The 17,714-nt window shown below is 42.1% G+C and overlaps 1 protein-coding gene across 1 annotated transcript in view; it reads right to left on the bottom strand.

Moving 5' to 3' along the window:
• Positions 1–8,452, bottom strand: part of LOC120857076 (cytochrome P450 2J2-like) — a 31,183-nt gene extending 22,731 nt beyond the window's left edge. The window contains exon 1 of the mRNA XM_040232723.1: positions 8,201–8,452. Within this exon, the coding sequence (XP_040088657.1) occupies positions 8,201–8,410 (210 nt within the window). The 5' untranslated portion in view covers positions 8,411–8,452. The remainder of the gene's footprint in view (positions 1–8,200) is intronic.
• Between the last annotated feature and the right edge of the window lie 9,262 nt (positions 8,453–17,714).

Below are 17,714 nucleotides of genomic sequence, written 5' to 3'. Positions count from 1 at the left end.
AAAGTCACTCTGAGTCAGGGACTAGATATGGAGAAGTGAACATTAGTTCTGGAGTCATCTTAACTCTGTGATTGACAACTGAGATTTCAGAATAGTTGCTTCACTTTTCTTGGAGCCTAAGCTCCCCAGCTGTGAAAGGTAGAAAACTGTTCCTCCCTTGGAGTTTCTGTGAGGGGGAACTCCCTGGCAATTCAGTGATTAAGACTAGGCATCCATTGCCATGGACCCAGGTATGATCCCTGGACAGGGAACAAAATCCCACAAGCAGAACGGCGTGCTGGAAAACCCCACACTCCAGAACCAAGATAGTTTCTGTGAGGAGGAATGAGAACAAGAATGTGAAATGCACTTTGTGCCCTGGGTCCTGTCAGACAGCCACTCTATAATGTGGGGAATGAATGGTCTCTGTGTGCAAAGCGACATGCGTGCACTGGCTCAAGGGGACAGATGGGACAAGAGCACACGGATGATGTGCAGAAGAAAGGCAGTGCTCACAGACAACCACAGTTACTGGGTGCCATGCTAACTACTTTCACCTTTTGTCTCATTTCCTTCACACCACCCTGCAGTACTAATGATTTTATCCATGTTTTAGTAAGGAAAATGAGTCATGGAGAAGTAACTTAGCCAATGTGATAGAGCTGTTGGTGGCCAGAGGGAATGTCCCCGGCACTATGTAAGATTTAAGGACAGAAACACGGGCTTGAGATGGTGCTGGACCTTAGAGCTTCGTGGATGTGACGGCGTGAAAGTGGGAATGAGAGTAATGGGCCAAAGGGAAAGAAAGGGAAAGGGAGAGTGTGTGGCGGCTGTGCCACAGGCACAGAAGGGACCCAGGGGCTAGGATAGGTTCCCGGAAAAAACAGCTCTCACTGTGTAGAGAGATGGGATACAGGCTGGCAAGGTACTGCGAGCTGGACCAAGGATGTCTTAATGTCGAGTGAAACACTTTAGGCCTTGTTTTGCTTGTATGTAGAAACCTGAATAGATGAGGTACGGTGAGTGCCTCAGAGACTGGATTTTGAAGTCATACAAATCCCTTTGTCTTCAGCTTCCACTTGTACTTTCTGTGTGAGATTTAGTCAAGCTTTTTAAATTCCCTCTGTCTCTATTTCAAAATGTATAAAATGACAGCTATTACAAATTAGGATTCTGGTGATAGTGTTGCAATGAAAAGGGGGAAAAAAAAGAGGAATGAGTTTTCTTTCCCTTTCCTGAAAATAATGAAGATAAGAGAACAGTGTGCAGACCTGAACATTCTGAGTTTTTTTTTACTTTGCATGGGTGTGTGCATGCATGCAAATTTGCTTCAGTCATGTTTGATTTTGTGTAATACTATGGACTGTAGCCTGCCAGGCTCCTCTATCCATGGGATTCTCCAGGTAAGAATACTGGAGTGGGTTGCCATGCCCTCCTCCAGGGGCTCTTTCTGACCCAGGGATTAAATCCATGTCTCATATCTCCTGCTCTGACAGGCAGTTTCTTTATCACTGAATGAATGAATGAAGTTGCTCAGTCATATATGACTCTTTGCGACCCCACGGACTGTAGCCTACCAGGCTCCTCTGTCCATGGGATTTTCCAGGCAATGGTACTGGAGTGGATTGCCATTTCCTTCTCCAGCAGATCTTCCCAACCCAGGGATCGAACCTGGGTCTCCCGCATTGTAGACAGATGCTTTACTGTCTGAGCCACCAGGGAAATCTTCTTTGTCACTAGCACCACCCAACTGTTCCTAACTCTGCATGTCCATAACTAAGTTTGCTTTTCTGCCCTCCTAATTCAATAACTGTAACCAAGTTTACTTTTCTGCCACCTAGCTCTCTGCAGGAGCTACATTTCACACCTATTTTCCTTTGACTCTGTGCTAAATACTTCCTCTGTCTGGTGCTCACCCTTCCAGCTCTCTCCTCATCTTGTAGTTCTTTTCTACATATCAGAGAGAAGGCCACAGGACCACCAAATTGCCAGAGTCAATTACTGGGTCAGTGACCCCAGCCTATGACTGTTTTGGAAACAATGCCAAAAGAAAAAATAAAAAAATGCTAACACCTGTGTTCCTCAGCATCAACTCATGACTGTGAACCTTTATCTTACATAAGCCCCTAGTCTCCTCAAGGAAAGATATACCCATTTGAATGCAGATTTCCAAAAAATAGCAAGGAGAGATAAGAGCTTTCCTCAGTGATCAATGCAAAGAAATAGAAGAAAACAAAGAATGGGAAAAATTAGAGATCTCTTTAAGCAAATTAGAGATACCAAGAGAACATTTCATGCATAGATGGGCACAATGAAGGACAGAAATGGTATGGACCTAACAGAAGAAGAAGACATTAAGAAGAGGTGGCAAGAATACACAGAACTGTACGGAAAAGATCTTCACAACTCAGATAATCATGATGGTGTGATCACTCACCTAGAGCCAGATATCCTGGAATGTGAAGGCAAGTGGGCCTTAGGAAGCATCACTATGAACAATGCTAGTGGAGGTGATGGAATTCCAGTTGAGCTACTTCAAATCCTGAAAGATGATGCTGTGAAAGTGCTGCACTCAATATGCCAGCAAATTTGGAAAACTCAGCAGTGGCCACGGGATTGGAAAAGATCAGTTTTCATTCCAATTCCAAAGAAAGGCAATGCCAAAGAATGCTCAAACTACTGCACAATTATCTCACAAGCTAGTAAAGTAATGTTCCAATTCTCCAAGCCAGGCTTTAGCAATACATGAACCGTGAACTTCCAGATGTTCAAGCTGGTTTTAGAAAAGGCAGAGGAAACAGAACAAATTGCCAACATCCACTGGATCATTGAAAAAGCAGGAGAGTTCCAGAAAATCATCTCTTTCTGCTTTATTGACTATGCCAAAGCCTTTGACTCTGTGGATCACAACAAACTGTGGAAAATTCTGAAAGAGATGGGTATACCAGACCACCTGACCTGCCTCTTGAGAAACCTACATGCAGGTCAGGAAGCAACAGTTAGAACTGGACATGGAATAACAGACTGGTTCCAAATCAGGAAAGGAGTACATCAAGGCTGTATATTGTCACCCTGCTTATTTAACTTATTTGCAGAGTACATTATGGGAAATGCTGGGCTGGATGAAGCACCAGCTGGAGTCAAGATTGCTGGGAAAAATATCAGTAACCTCAGATATGCAGATGACACCACCCTTATGGCAGAAAGTGAAGAAGAATTAAAGAGCCTCTTGATGAAATTGAAAGAGGTTAGTGAAAATGTTGGCTTAAAGCTCAATATTCAGAAAACGAAGATCATGGCATCTGGTCCCATCACTTCATGGCAAATAGGTAGGGAAACAGTGGCTGACTTTATTTTTTTGGGGTGCTCCACAATCACTGCAGATGGTGATTGCAGCCATGAAATTAAAAGATGCCTACTCCTTGGAAGGAAAGTTATGACCAACCTAGACAGCATATTAAAAAGCAGAGACATTACTTTGCCAACAAAGGTCTGTCTAGTCAAGGCTATGGTTATTCTAGTAGTCATGTGTGGATGTGAGAGTTGGACTGTAAAGAAAGCTGAGTGATGAAGAATTGATGCTTTTGAACTGTGGTGTTGGAGAAGACTCTTGAGAGTCCCTTGGACTGTAAGGAGATCCAACCAGTCCATCCTAAGGGAAATCAGTCCTGAATATTCACTGGAAGGACTGATGCTGAAGCTGAAACTCCAATACTTTGGCCACCTGATATGAAGAGCTGACTCATTGGAAAAGACTCTGATGCTGGGAAAGATTGAGGGTAGGAGGAGAAGGGGACAACAGAGGATGAGATGATTGGATAGTATCATGGACTCATGGATATGGGTTTGGGTAGACTCAGGCAGTTGGTGATGGACAGGGAGGCCTGGCATGCTGCGGTTCATGAGGTCACAAAGAGTTGGACATGACTGAGTGATTGAACTGAAGACTCCTCATGGGGCAGAGGATGGGAACCCTTTTTGAGGCCTGAGCCTACTGTGTTTCCCTCTCTGTTGGCTGAGAGTTAAGGCCAACTTTCTATAACCTTCTGTCTTTCTCTTTTATTTGGCTTCAGTGGAGAAAGAAAGTCAAGATTTTGGCCAGCAAAAATAGTGATCATAATACTAAAATCAATAATAAATTATTTCTTGTTATCGATCTATTTGGAATTGTATTTTAGTGAAAGGATTTGGAAGAAGTGCCCAGAGACTGGATGGTTGGAGCTCATGCAGTGATCAGGCCAGACAAGTGATGCCTGGTAGGCAACCAAAAGCTGGCTTTTCCTTGAATTTGTTACTATAAAGTTCTGAAGAATGGAGAGGGTGGTAGATATAGAAATAAACATCACATATGTGCTCGGCATTCTGGCAGTTAAGTGATACTCATGACTTTTAATTCTTATAACAACCCTAGAATTTATTCTCAGCTTTCAGAAAAAGAAAGTGAAAGTGAAGTCGCTCAGTCATGTCTGACTCTTTGCGACCCCATGGACTGTAGCCTACCAGGCTCCTCCCTCCATGGGATTCTCTAGGCAAGAGTACTGGAGTGGGTTGCCGTTTCCTTCTCCAGGGGACCTTCCTGACCCAGGGATTGAACCTGGGTCTCCCACATTCCAGAAAAAGAGGCACAGAGATATAGAGCCTAATTAATGAGCATAAAGAAGGGCTCTCTCTAGCTTCCTCTGTATGACTCATCCTTAAATGAAAGCATGGAGATACCTCTGTTCTTCTGAGTGATGATGAATTCCCTAGGGTTAAGGGGCCACGTTACTTCTCTATCAATTTCACATGAGTCCAATGGGACGTGAGCAGTGGTGATGTATGCATCTTCTAGGTCCTGTCCTTAAAGTTGCTTCTCATCATCTACCGTTTTCCTCTTGTCACGGTACAGTACTCAGACACGACACTGCCGCAGGACCAGAGCAGTAAGACAGAAGCACTGCAGTTTTCAGATGACCTTGTGGTACAAAGCAGCCTTGGTATACTGGTCTTCCTGCCTACATCTATTTCTACTTGTGAGAGACAAATACATTTCAACCTTTTTCCACTACTGTATTTTGAAATCTTTTTGTTACAAGCAGCCTGATGTATATCCTCATACTACAATTATCTACCTTATCTATCATTTCCCCACCATAGCCAATAAGATTTCTCCATATTTCCAGAATGTTCTTTCAATAAGGCACATAGCTATGACAGAGAGAGTTTAGAAAATGGGGAGAAAATAAGGAAGGTTCTCATCATGCCAAACAAATAGGCCTATTCTTCACTGCTCTGTCACTTTAGCTCATGTCACTTTTCCCTATTTAAAAATCTCCTGTCTACTTTATTCCACTTTATATAACCACTTGCATAACATGCCTTTCAAGTTCAGCCAAATGTATTTCAACTTTCTACAGAGGTTATCCCACGGCTTCCCAATCACAGTGAACCCACCTAATGATATTTCATTTGGTTACCCAAATGTGGGTTATACCACACATTATATCATACACTGTCTTGTACTATACCTGTCATATGATAAGCACTTCATCAATGTCTCTTGGATAAATGAACCTTAGAATAAATCCAGTATTCATTAACTATATCAAGAAAAGTCGGGTAGCCTAATAGAGATTGTGTGTAGGGTTCAAATAGTCTTAGGTGCAAGTCCTTGTTTGATCATTATCAATTTTGAATAACAGGCAAATAATTTGACAGATTTCAGTCAGTTTATTCAGCCTTAAAATGGAAACAATATCAGATGAGGCAATAAGCTATGTATGCATAGCCTGTAAGCTTTACAGCAAGCACTTAAAGTGGGATACAGAGATGTACTCAAAAACACTACAGATACACTAAAATGGGGTTCTTACAGAATGTTTAAGTGACTCATAGTAAGAGAAGAAAGGAGAAATAGAAGAATAGAAAGCAAAGTGAAAAACAAATAATAAAACAGTAGACTTTAGTGTTCACACATCAAAAAATACACTACATATATATGATCTAAATTCACCAATCAAAAGAGAGCATGGTAGAATGAAATAATAATCCACCTACAAGTTATATACAAAAATTAATTTCAAATATAATCATATAAATATGCTAAAAGTGAAAGAGTGGAAAAGCATATGCTATGCAAACATTAACCAAAGGAGAGCTGTTGTAGTGATATAGGATAAAGTTCAGGCAAAGACAGTCATCAGAGATAAAGAGAGACATTACGTAATAATTAAATAACCAATTCACTAAGATGACATAGCAATTTTAATGTCTGTGTGTATGCCATAAAAGAGCTGCCAAATTCATTGGTGGCTCAGATGGTAAAGAATCTGGCCTGCAATGCAGAAGACATGACTGATCCCTTGGTCGGGAAGATACCCTGAAAGGGGAAGGGCAACCTACTTCAGTATTGCTGCCTGAAGAATTCCATGAACAGAAGAGCCTGGCAGACTACAGTCCATGGGGTCACAAAGAGTTGGATATGACTGAGCGACTAACACATACAACACGACAACACACACACACACCAGAAATGAATAAACACATTGACAAACCTGTATTTTTCAGTTGCAGATATCAGGACTCTTATAGTAATTGATAGAATTAGTAGATAAGAAATCAACAAGGGTACAGACGCACTTAAACAACACAAACATCTAATAAGGTCTACCTGACACAGAGTACAGAACACTCCTCTGAACAATAGCATATTGTTTCAGGTATCTATGATGGGTCATAAAAACAACCTTCACATATTTGTTCAAGGTTGAAATCACACAGTGTATGCCCTTTGTCCTAATGGACTCTAGTTGGAAATTATTTAACAGAAAGAAAACAAGAATATTTCACAATATTGAAAAACAACACATTTCTTAGAAAGGGTTTAGGACTTTAATATTCTAAATACTAATCCTATCACTTAGTAATACCAATGGGATGTTTCTTCCAGAAACTGGTAAAGTCGTCTGCATCTGAACTTTGTAACACAGGCTTGCGTTTAAACTTTTCCAGACATTCCTAGGGAACTAGACCTATTAATTGTTGAGCGCCAGCTATAAGCTATGTTAACACTGAGCATTCCTTTTATTTCACCATCACAACCACCTTCCACAGAGCTGCCTGTCATGAAGGTATCTGTCCTGAGAGGCAGGAAAAAAGAGAGTATTGGGAGAGATTCTTGAGATAGTATAGGGTGTTGAAGGGAATTTTAAGGAATTCAGGGTGGCCACAGTTAGGGAGCCCTGAGGGGAGAAGACTATAAAGTGGAAAGAAGGGATCCATGTGGCTTCCTAAGGAATATGAACTCTGCGAAGCAGCAGGAAGCACTAAGAAAACCTAGGCAGAGGATGACATTTTTAAATGAATACTTGAGAGTGACTGCAGATGGAGGAGCCTGAAGGTCGGGGCTCTGTCTTGGTAGGGATGGGAACAATGTAGTTGAAAAGTGGTAAGGACTTAGGTAGCAGTATCACCATTTTACACATGGGAAACAGAAGCTCTAAGAGCGAAGGCTTAGCATTCCACCCTCCCCCCACCAGGGATAATAATATTAAAAAGACAAAGTGACTATGCTCTAAATAGAATGTCCCGGTAATATGTAAAAAGACATAACTAAATGATTTAAAATACGTATTGTGTCTGTTACACTTGAGGCTCGAGTGAAAAAGACAAAGAGACAAAGGGTCACTTGGTCAATTAAAAAGATTTACGGAGGATGCAGAGTGGGTTCTGAACCATACTCTATCCAAGGATCCCTGACATGCGAGAAATTATGCAGATGACTAAGCTCCAGTAGTCACGTACAGATGAGCGAGCTGGATGACAAAAAAGGCCGAATGCCAAAGAACTGATGTCTTTGAACTGTGGTGCTGGAGAAGACTAAACAGCAACAAAGCTCCTGGCAGCATGTGAGGCTTCGTTTGAGTGCTACAGTTCAATATTCACACTTTTTCCATCATTCAGATGGACCAGGAAGCTCTTTTTGTTTTGTACAATAAACCTGCACCACCACCATCCCCCCAAAGCATATCTTGTCTAGCACACTTAAATAGTAAACAGTTAACAATATTTCATCCCTACAAAGCACCGGTTGAATCATGCCAGTTGCTGGGGAGAAGAGAGAGGCAGGATGTACTCGGGTGACCAATTTAGCCTCAGAACCCCCATGTTCCCACCCTCAGTACCCAGAGTGGCCCTGGTCCTGCAGGTCAGGGTGCACCTGGGCATTTTCGCCTGCTCCTACCTGCTGAGGAACCACGATCCCTTTCCCCAAGTCCAGGTGGAATAAGTTGCCTATGAAGGGCAGGCGCAGGGGCCCTGGCGGATAGTTCCTTGGGTGCTGCCTTTTGAGGAAATCAACAAAGAGGAGAAAGACAAAGGCCCCCAGTAGGACAGTGCCAGGACGGAGCGTGGTCCAGAGGGCAGCCGCCAGGGAGCCCAGCGCCTCCAGCATGGCTGTGCTGTCTGGTTCCTCTTCAGTGATCAGAGCCAAGGAAGGTCCTCGCACCTGTGAATTTATAATCTCTGCACCATGTGTTCCTGCCCTGTGTCCAGCCCCCCGCCTCGCCCTTCCTGTCAGACCCTGCCCTCCCTCCCTTCCTCTTCTGTCCTTCCCTGCTCCCACCTCTACTCCTCCCTTCCCCCTCCACTCAAGTGAGCCCTGCTCCTTGCCCCCCTTGGCACCTGGTCCACTTTAGCCTTCCGTGACCCGCCTTTTCCTCTCCTCTTGCCAATTTGTTGTTCAGTCCCTCAGTCCTGTCTGAATCTTTTCCACCCCATGGAGGCAGCAGTGGCCCCATGGGGCTTCCCTGAGCCATGAGTCAGCAGTGGCCTGCTGCAGGGGCAGAGGCTCTGGCAGCAGCAGTGCTGGGAGGCCGCGTATGGCATAAGTCCTCTTGCAGGTCACCATTAGCCCCACTATAGAGCTGCCAGGCAGACAACTCACAAACTGGAGAGCAATTATACCAACGAAGTTCTCGCACTGCTGGGAAAGTTCTAGGCCCCACATCAGACTTCCCAACCTGGGGATCAGGAAAAGACAATGAGAATCCCCAAGGAATCTGACTTTGAAGGTCAGTGGGACTAGAGTACAGAATTTCCACAGGACTGGGAAAACAGACTCTTGGAGGGGAGAAAGAAAACCTTGTGTGCACTAGGACCCAGGAGAAAGGAGAGGTGGCCCCACAAGAGACTGAGTCACACTTGCCTTGTGTGTTTGGAAGTCTCTGATGGAGGCCTGGGTTGACAGTGGCCTGCTGCGGAGTCAGGGGCACTGACTACAACAGTCTGGGAGCCACGGCATGCTTGCATAAATCCTTTTGAAGGAGGTAGCCATTATCGCTATTACCACTACCACCTGAGGCCAAACTAGAGGGAGGGAGCACCGCCCCACCATCAGCAGTGATTGGATTAAGACTTACTGAGCATGGCCTTGCCCACCAGAACAAGACCCAGTTTTCCCCACAGCCAGTCCCTCCCAAAGAAGGTTCAAACTACTGCATAATTGCACTCATCTCATATACTAGCAAAGTAATGCTCAAAATCTTCCAAGCTAGGCTTCAACAGTTAGGTGAACCAAGAACTTCCAGATGTACAAGCTGGAATTAGAAAAGGCAGAGGAACAAGAGATCAAATTGTCAACGTCCATTGGATCATAGGAAAAGTGAGAGAATTCCAGAAAAAACACCTACTTCTGCTTCATTGACTATGCTAAAGCCTTTGACTGTGTGGATCACAACATACTGTGGGAAATTCTTAAAGAGATGAGAATACCAGACTACCTTACCTGCCTTCTAACAAATATGTATGCAGATCAAAAAGCAACAGTTAAAACTGTACATGGAAGAACAGACTGGTTCCAAATCAGGGAAGGAGTACGTCAAGGCTGTATACTGTCACTCTATTTATTTAACTTATATTCAGAGTACACCATGCAAAATGCTAGGCTGGATGAAGCACAAGCTGGAATCAAGATTGCCAGAAAAAATATCAACAACCTAAGATATGCAGATGACACCAGCCTTATGGCAGAATGTGAAGTGGAACTAAAGAGCCTCTTGTAAAAGTGAAAGAGGAGAGTGAAAATGCTGGATTAAAACTCAACAGTCAAAAAACTAAGATATGGCATCCAGTCCCATTGCTTCATGGCAAATAGGTGGAGAAAAATGGAAACAGTGACGGACTTTATTTTCTTGGGCTCCAAATTCACTGGGAATGGTGACTGTGGCCAGAGACACATGTACCCCAATGTTCATTGCAGCACTGTTTATAATAGCCAGGACATGGAAACAACCTAGATGTCCATCAGTAGATGAATGGATAAGAAAGCTGTGGTACATATACACAATGGAGTATTACTCAGCCATTAAAAAGAATACATTTGAATCAGTTCTGATGAGATGGATGAAACTGGAGCCGATTATACAGAGTGAAGTGAGCCAGAAAGAAAAACACCAATACAGTATACTAACACATATATATGGAATTTAGGAAGATGGCAATGATGACCCTGTATGCAGGACAGCAAAAAAGACACAGATGGGTATAGCGGACTTTTGGACTCAGAGGGAGAGGGAGAGGGTGTGATGATTTGGGAGAATGGCATTGAAACATGTATAATATCATGTAAGAATCGAAATGCCAGTCTATGTCTGATGCAGGATATGACACGCTTGGGGCTGACGCGCGGGGATGACCCAGAGAGATGTTGTGGGGAGGGGGGTGGGAGGGGGGCTCATGTTTGGGAACGCATGTACACCTGTGGTGGATTCATGTCAATCTATGCCAAAACCAATACAGAATTGTAAAGCAAAAATTAAAAATAAATAAATAAATTAAAAAAAATAAAAGATGCTTGTTCCTTGGAAGAAAAGCTATGACAAACTTAGACGACATAGTAAAAAGCAGAGACATTACTTTGCCAAAAAAGGACTGTATGTATAGTCATAGCTATGGTATTTCCAGTTGTCATGTATGGATGTGAGAGTTGGACCATAAGGAAGGCTGAGTGCTGAAGAACTGATGTTTTTGAACTGTGGTGTGGAGAAGACTCTTGCGAGTCCTTGGACTGCAAGGAGATCATACCAGTGAATCCTAAAGGAAATCAACCCTGAATATTCATTGGAAGGACTCATGCTGGAGCTCCAATACTTTGGCCATCTGATGGGAAGAGCTGACTCATGGAAAAGACCCTGATGCTGGGAAATATTGAAGGCAGGAGGAGAAGGGGACCTCAGAAGACAAGGTGGTTGGATGGCATCACTGACTCAAGGGATATGAACTTAAGCAAGCTCCAGGAGATGGTGAAGGACAGGGAAGCCTGGCATGTTGCAGTCTATGGGGTCAAAAAGAGTTGGACACAACTGAGTGACCAAAATAACAAATGAGTCCTTCCAATCAGAGAGCTTGCACAAGATTCTTATCCATCAGAGGACAGTTAAGTGAACTGAGAACTACCAGCTGTACAAGTTGGCTTTAGAATAGGCAGAGGAACCAGAGATCAAATTGCTAACATCCTGCCAACTGGCCCCCACCTGATCCTCTCCTCCTGCTCTTTTTGTTTTGTTCCATCTCCAAGTGAGTCATTCTCTGAGACCAATGGTGCTCTAAGGTTTGTGGTCATTGCATCTCAGAGTGCGCCAGAGACACCTGAGCTGTGTGTTTTTCAATCAACTTCTCACCAAAGGATTAAAACCCAGCCTCATGAACAATCAGAAAAACAGTTGCACCACATTTCTTGTGAGCTGTTATATGCAAAGCACTGAATTCACCTGTTTACGAGGATTTCTCCAATGACAAAATTATGCAGATACAGTTCTTTGTTCCATCTAGCAGTTAAGGAAAAGGAAACATCTTTGCAAACAATATTTGAGGAAATTTGTTGCTAGTAGAACTTCCTCATTAGAAATGTTAAAATAAGTTCTTCAGAAAAAAAGGAAAGATATGTAGGTCAGACACTCAGATCTAAATAAAATAAGAACATTAGAGAAAAAAAATTAAGGTGCATTAAATCTCTTACTTTCTTTTTCTTAATTGATCTGATGCATAAGATTTTGTTCAAAATAAAAATATTAACATAGTATTCAGTGAGTCTAGCTTAGAGATAGTGGTATGTATGATATAGTTGGAAAGGACAGAAGGAAGGAATTAGGAAAATTTTATTATAAGGTATTGCACTAACAATCAAGCAGTGTAGTGAAGTTCAAAGTGGATTTGAGTAAGTTGGAAATGTATACTGTGAACTCTAGGGCTACCACTTATATTTTAAAAAAGAAATATGACTCACATGCTAAGACAGAAAAGAAAATGGAACTATACCAAATGCTCAGTTAAAACCAGACAAGAGAGAAGAAAAAGTGAAAGACAAAAAACCCCAAAAGCAATGAATACTAAATAGTAAGACTATAGTAGTTAACAGTCTGTATTGATAACCATGTTAAATGTTAATATTCTAAACACACTAATTAAAAAATGTTTCCCAGAGCCCATTAAAAAAAAAAAAACAACAAGACTTGTTTCAGATGATTGTTTTCAATGTTCAGAAACACAACTGATTTTTGTAGGTTGATTTTGTATCCTGAAATTTTGCTGAATTCATTTATTATTTCTGACAGGTGTGTGTGTGTGTCTGTAATCTTTAGGATTTTTTTCATATTAAGATAATGTCATTTACACACAGCGATAGTTTTAGTTCAGCATCAAAAAGAACAAGATACTTAGGAATAAATATAACCAAGAAGGCAAAGGACTTATTCATTGCAAACTATAAAATATTGCTGAGGAACATAAAAGAAGGCACAGATAAATGGAAATATATCTCATGTTCATGAAATGGAAAGATTAATTTTATTAAATTGTTCACATTAGTCAAAACAATTCTTATCAAAATCCTAAAGGCATGCTTTGTACAGAAATAGAAAATATAATCCTAAAATCCATGTGAAACCTCAAAACCATAAATAGTCAAACAGCCTTGGAGACATTACACTTTCATCTAAGAGTTGTCTATTCTAGATAGTTAAGAGAAGCCCGATCATATAATTATGGCCTTCTGTGGCTGGCTTCTTTCACTTAGCATAAAGTCCTCACAGCTTATCTATTTCTAGAATTTGATAGCATTCTCTCCTTCTTTACTCCTGAGGAATATTTCATTGTATGTACAGTTCACATTTTCATTATCTCTTCATTCATTAATGGACATTTAACTTGTTTCCACATCTTTGCTATTCTGTATAATGCTGCATGAAATGAAAATCTCTCTTCAAGATTTTGATTTCTATTCTTTCTGATAAATGCCATGTAATGGGATCAGTGGATCAAACGGGAGAACCTCCATACTCTTTTCTGTGGTGACTGCACCATTTTATAGTCTCAGCAACAGTGCCCAATGTCCCAATTTCCCCTACACTAGTAGTTTCCAGGGACTGGCAGGAGTGCATGAAATTCGCCTCAGTCATGTCTGACTCTCTGAGACTCTATGGACTGTATCCCGCCAGGCTTCTCTGTCCATGGGGCTTTCCAGGCAAGAATACTGGGGTGGGTTGCCACGCCTTCTTCCAGGGGATCTTCCTGACCCAAGGACTGAACCAACATATCTTATGTCTCCTGCATTGGCAGGTGGGTTCCTTACCACTAGTGCCACCTGGAAGCCCCTGCAGAAGTAGGAAATGAAAAATTTCTGTTCCATCAGTAGAGAGTTCCAGCCATGTGAGATGGAAAATTTCTAGAAGTCTTGTGCACAATACTGTCTTTAGAATTAACAGTACTGTACACATAAATTTCATAAAGCAAGCAGCTGTTGTTCAGTTGCTAAGGCATGTCTCTTTGGGGACCCTATGAATTGTAGCCCAACAGGCCCCACTGTCCATAGAATTTCCCAGGCAAGAATACTGGAGTGGGTTGTCATTTCCTCCTCCAGGGTATCTTCTCTACCCAGGGATCAAACCCACGTCTCCTGTTTGGCAGGCAGATTCTTTACCACTGAGACACCAGAGAAGCTCTAAAACAAGAGTGTTCATGCTAAGTCTCTTCAGTTGTATCCAACTCTTTGTCACCCTATGGACTGTAGCCCACCAGGCTTCTCTGTCCATGGGATTCTCCATGGACAGAGGCAAGAACACTGGAGTGGATGGTGGCGCCCTCTTCCAGGAAATCTTCCCAAACCAGGGATCAAACTGGGGTCTCTTGTCTCCTGCACTGGCAGGTGGGTTCTTTACCACTAGTCCCACCTGGGAAGCTCCTAAAGCAAGTAGATCTCCTATTAATTGGCTTTGATCATACACACACACACACACACACACACACAGACCTAACTATATGCTGTCTAGAACAGACCAACTTTAATTATGGAGACACATATAGATTGAAATTAAAGGGTTAAAGGAAGATATACCATGCTAACACCAATCAAAGAAAACAGAAGTAACTGTATTAATTGCTGATATCAGAGCAAAGAGAAGTATCATAAACTTGAAAAGGACATTATGTAATGAAACAAGGTCAGCTTTCCAAGAAGACATAGCAATTGTATGTGTGTGCACCTAACATGGGAGCTTCCAAACACATACAGGCAAACTGATGTAACTGCAAGGAAAAATAGATGCATTTACTATTATAGTTAGAGACTTGAATACCACTCTACCATCAATGGACAGAACCAAGCGGCAGAAAGCTGGTAAAAGCAAAGCTGAACTCTATGGCATTATCAACTACCTTGACCCAATTAACCATTTTACCTACACCTGTGGGCAGGATCCCTTAGAAGAAATGGAGTAGCTATCATGGTCAGCAAAAGAGTCCAAAAGGCAGTACTTGGGTGCAATCTCAAAAATAACAGAATGATCTCTGTTCATTTCCAAGGCAAACCATTCAATATCACAATAATCCAAGCCTATGCCAAAACCAGTAATGCTGAAGAAGCTGAAGTTGAATGGTTCTATGAAGACCTACAAGACCTTGTAGAACTAACACCCCAAAAAGATATCTTTTTCATTATAGGGGAATGGAATGCAAAAGTAGGAAGTCAAGAAACACCTGGAGGAGCAGGCAAATTTGGCCTTGGAATACAGAATGAAGCAGGGCAAAGGCTAAGAGAGTTTTGCCAAGAGAATGCACTGGTCATAGCAAACACCCTCTTCCAACAACACAAGAGAAGACTCTACACATGGACATCACCAGATGGTTAACACCAAAGTCAGATTGATTATATTCTTTGCAGCCAAAGATGGAGAAGCTCTATAGAGTCAGCAAAAACAAGACCAGGAGCTGACTGTGGCTGAGATCAGGAACTCCTTATTGCCAAATTCAGACTTAAATTGAAGAAAGTAGGGAAAACTGCTAGACCATTCAGGTATGACCTAAATCAAATCCCTTATGATTATACAGTGGAAGTGAGAAATAGATTTAAGGGCCTAGATCTGATAGACAGAGTACCTGATGAACTATGGATGGAGGTTTGTGACACTGTACAGGAGACAGGGATCAAGACCATCCCCATGGAAAAGAAATGCAAAAAAGCAAAACGGCTGTCTGGGGAGGACTTATAAATAGCTGTGAAAAGAAGAGAAGTGAAAAGCAAAGGAGAAAAGGAAAGATATAAGCATCTGAATGCAGAGTTGCAAAGAATAGCAAGAAGAGATACGAAAGCCTTCTTCAGCGATCAATGCAAAGAAATAGAGGAAAACAACAGAATGGGAAAGACTAGAGATCTCTTCAAGAAAATTAGAGATACCAAGGGAACATTTCATGCAAAGATGGGCTCGATAAAGGACAGAAATGGTATGGACCTAACAGAAGCAGAAGATATTAAGAAGAGGTGGCAAGAATACGCAGAAGAACTGTACAAAAAACATCTTCATGACCCAGATAATCACGATGGTGTGATCACTCATCTAGAGCCAGACATCCTGGAATGTGAAGTCAAGTGGGCTTTAGAAAGCATCACTATGAACAAAGCTAGTGGAGGTGATGGAATTCCAGTTGAGCTATTTCAAATCCTAAAAGATGATGCTGTGAAAGTGCTGCACTCAATATGCCAGCAAATTTGGAAAACTCAGCAGTGGCCACAGGACTGGAAAAGGTCAGTTTTCATTCCAATCCCAAAGAAAGGCAATGCCAAAGAATGCTCAAACTACTGCACAGTTGCACTCATCTCACATGCTAGTAAAGTAATGCTCAAAATTCTCCAATCCAGGCTTCAACAATACGTGAACTATTAACTTCCTGATGTTGAAGCTGGTTTTATAAAAGGCAGAGGAACCAGAGATCAAATTGCCAACATCTGCTGGATCATCGAAAAAGCAAGAGAGTTCCAGAAAAACATCTATTTTTGCTTTAGTGACTATGCCAAAGCCTTTGACTGTGTGGTTGAAAATAAACTGTGGAAAATTCTGAAAGAGATCGGAATACTAGACCACCTAACCTGCCTCTTAAGAAATCTATATGCAGGTCAGGAAGCACCAGTTAGAACTGGACATGGAATAACAGACTGGTTCCAAATAGGAAAAGGAGTGCGTCAAGGCTGTATATTGTCACCCTGCTTATTTAACTTCTATGCAGAGTACATCATGAGAAACGCTGGGCTAGAAGAAACACAAGCTGGAATCAAGACTGCCGGGAGAAATATCAATAACCTCAGATATGCAGATGACACCACCCTTATGGCAGAAAGTGAAGAGGAACTAAAAAGCCTCTTGATGAAAGTGGAAGCGCAGAGTGAAAAAGTTGGCCTAAAGCTCAACATTCAGAAAACGAAGATCATGGCATCTGGTCCCATCACTTCATGGGAAATAGATGGGGAAACAGTGGAAACAGTGTCAGACTTTATTTTTTGGGGCTCCAAAATCACTGCAGATGGTGACTGCAGCCATGAAATTAAAAGACGCTACTCCTTGGAAGGAAAGTTGTGACCACCTAGATAGCATATTCAAAAGCAGAGACATTACTTTGCCAACTAAGGTCCGTCTAGTCAAGGCTATGGTTTTTCCTGTGGTCATGTATGGATGTGAGAGTTGGACTGTGAAGAAGGCTGAGCACCGAAGAATTGATGCTTTTGAACTGTGGTGTTGGAGAAGTCTCTTGAGAGTCCCTTGGACTGCAAGGTGATCCAACCAGGCCATTCTGAAGGAGATCAGCCCTGAGATTTTTTTGGAAGGAATGACGCTAAAGCTGAAACTCCAGTACTTTGGCCACCTCCTGCGAAGAGTTGACTCATTGGAAAAGACTCTGATGCTGGGAGGGATTGGGGGCAGGAGGAGAAGGGGAAGACAGAGGATGAGATGGCTGGATGGCATCACTGACTCAATGGACATGAGTCTCAGTGAACTCCAGGAGTTGGTGAATGACAGGGAGGCCTGGCGTGCTGCGATTCATGGGGTTGCAGAGAGTCGGACATGACTGAGTGACTGAACTGAACTGAACTGAAAGCTCTTTGAGTCTCAGGCTCCTCTTCTTATTAGTGAGTTCAGTTCAGTTCTGTTTAGTCGCTCAGTCGTGTCTGACTCTTTGCGAGGATGAATCTATTTCCTCTTTATGATGTTTTTTGATTTGCATGAATGCTTTAGGGAAGCAGCCAACAAATGAAACACAAAACAAAACAAAAAAACCCTGCTAGTTGGGCACCAATATGTTTTCCTCTTTTCCTATAATGATAGATATTTTAGCTGGATACCTCGTTGCACAGCTAAAAACTACATCTCCCAGATTCCCTTCTGGCTACATTCTGACCAATAGAATGTAAGACGAGGGGAAGTTTAATATTT

Source organism: Oryx dammah, unplaced genomic scaffold, assembly GCF_014754425.2.
Source record: "Oryx dammah isolate SB20612 unplaced genomic scaffold, SCBI_Odam_1.1 HiC_scaffold_28, whole genome shotgun sequence".
Taxonomy (NCBI): domain Eukaryota; kingdom Metazoa; phylum Chordata; class Mammalia; order Artiodactyla; family Bovidae; genus Oryx; species Oryx dammah.
Note: the sequence above shows the minus strand (reverse complement) of the source record. Positions and strands in the feature narration are given on the sequence as shown.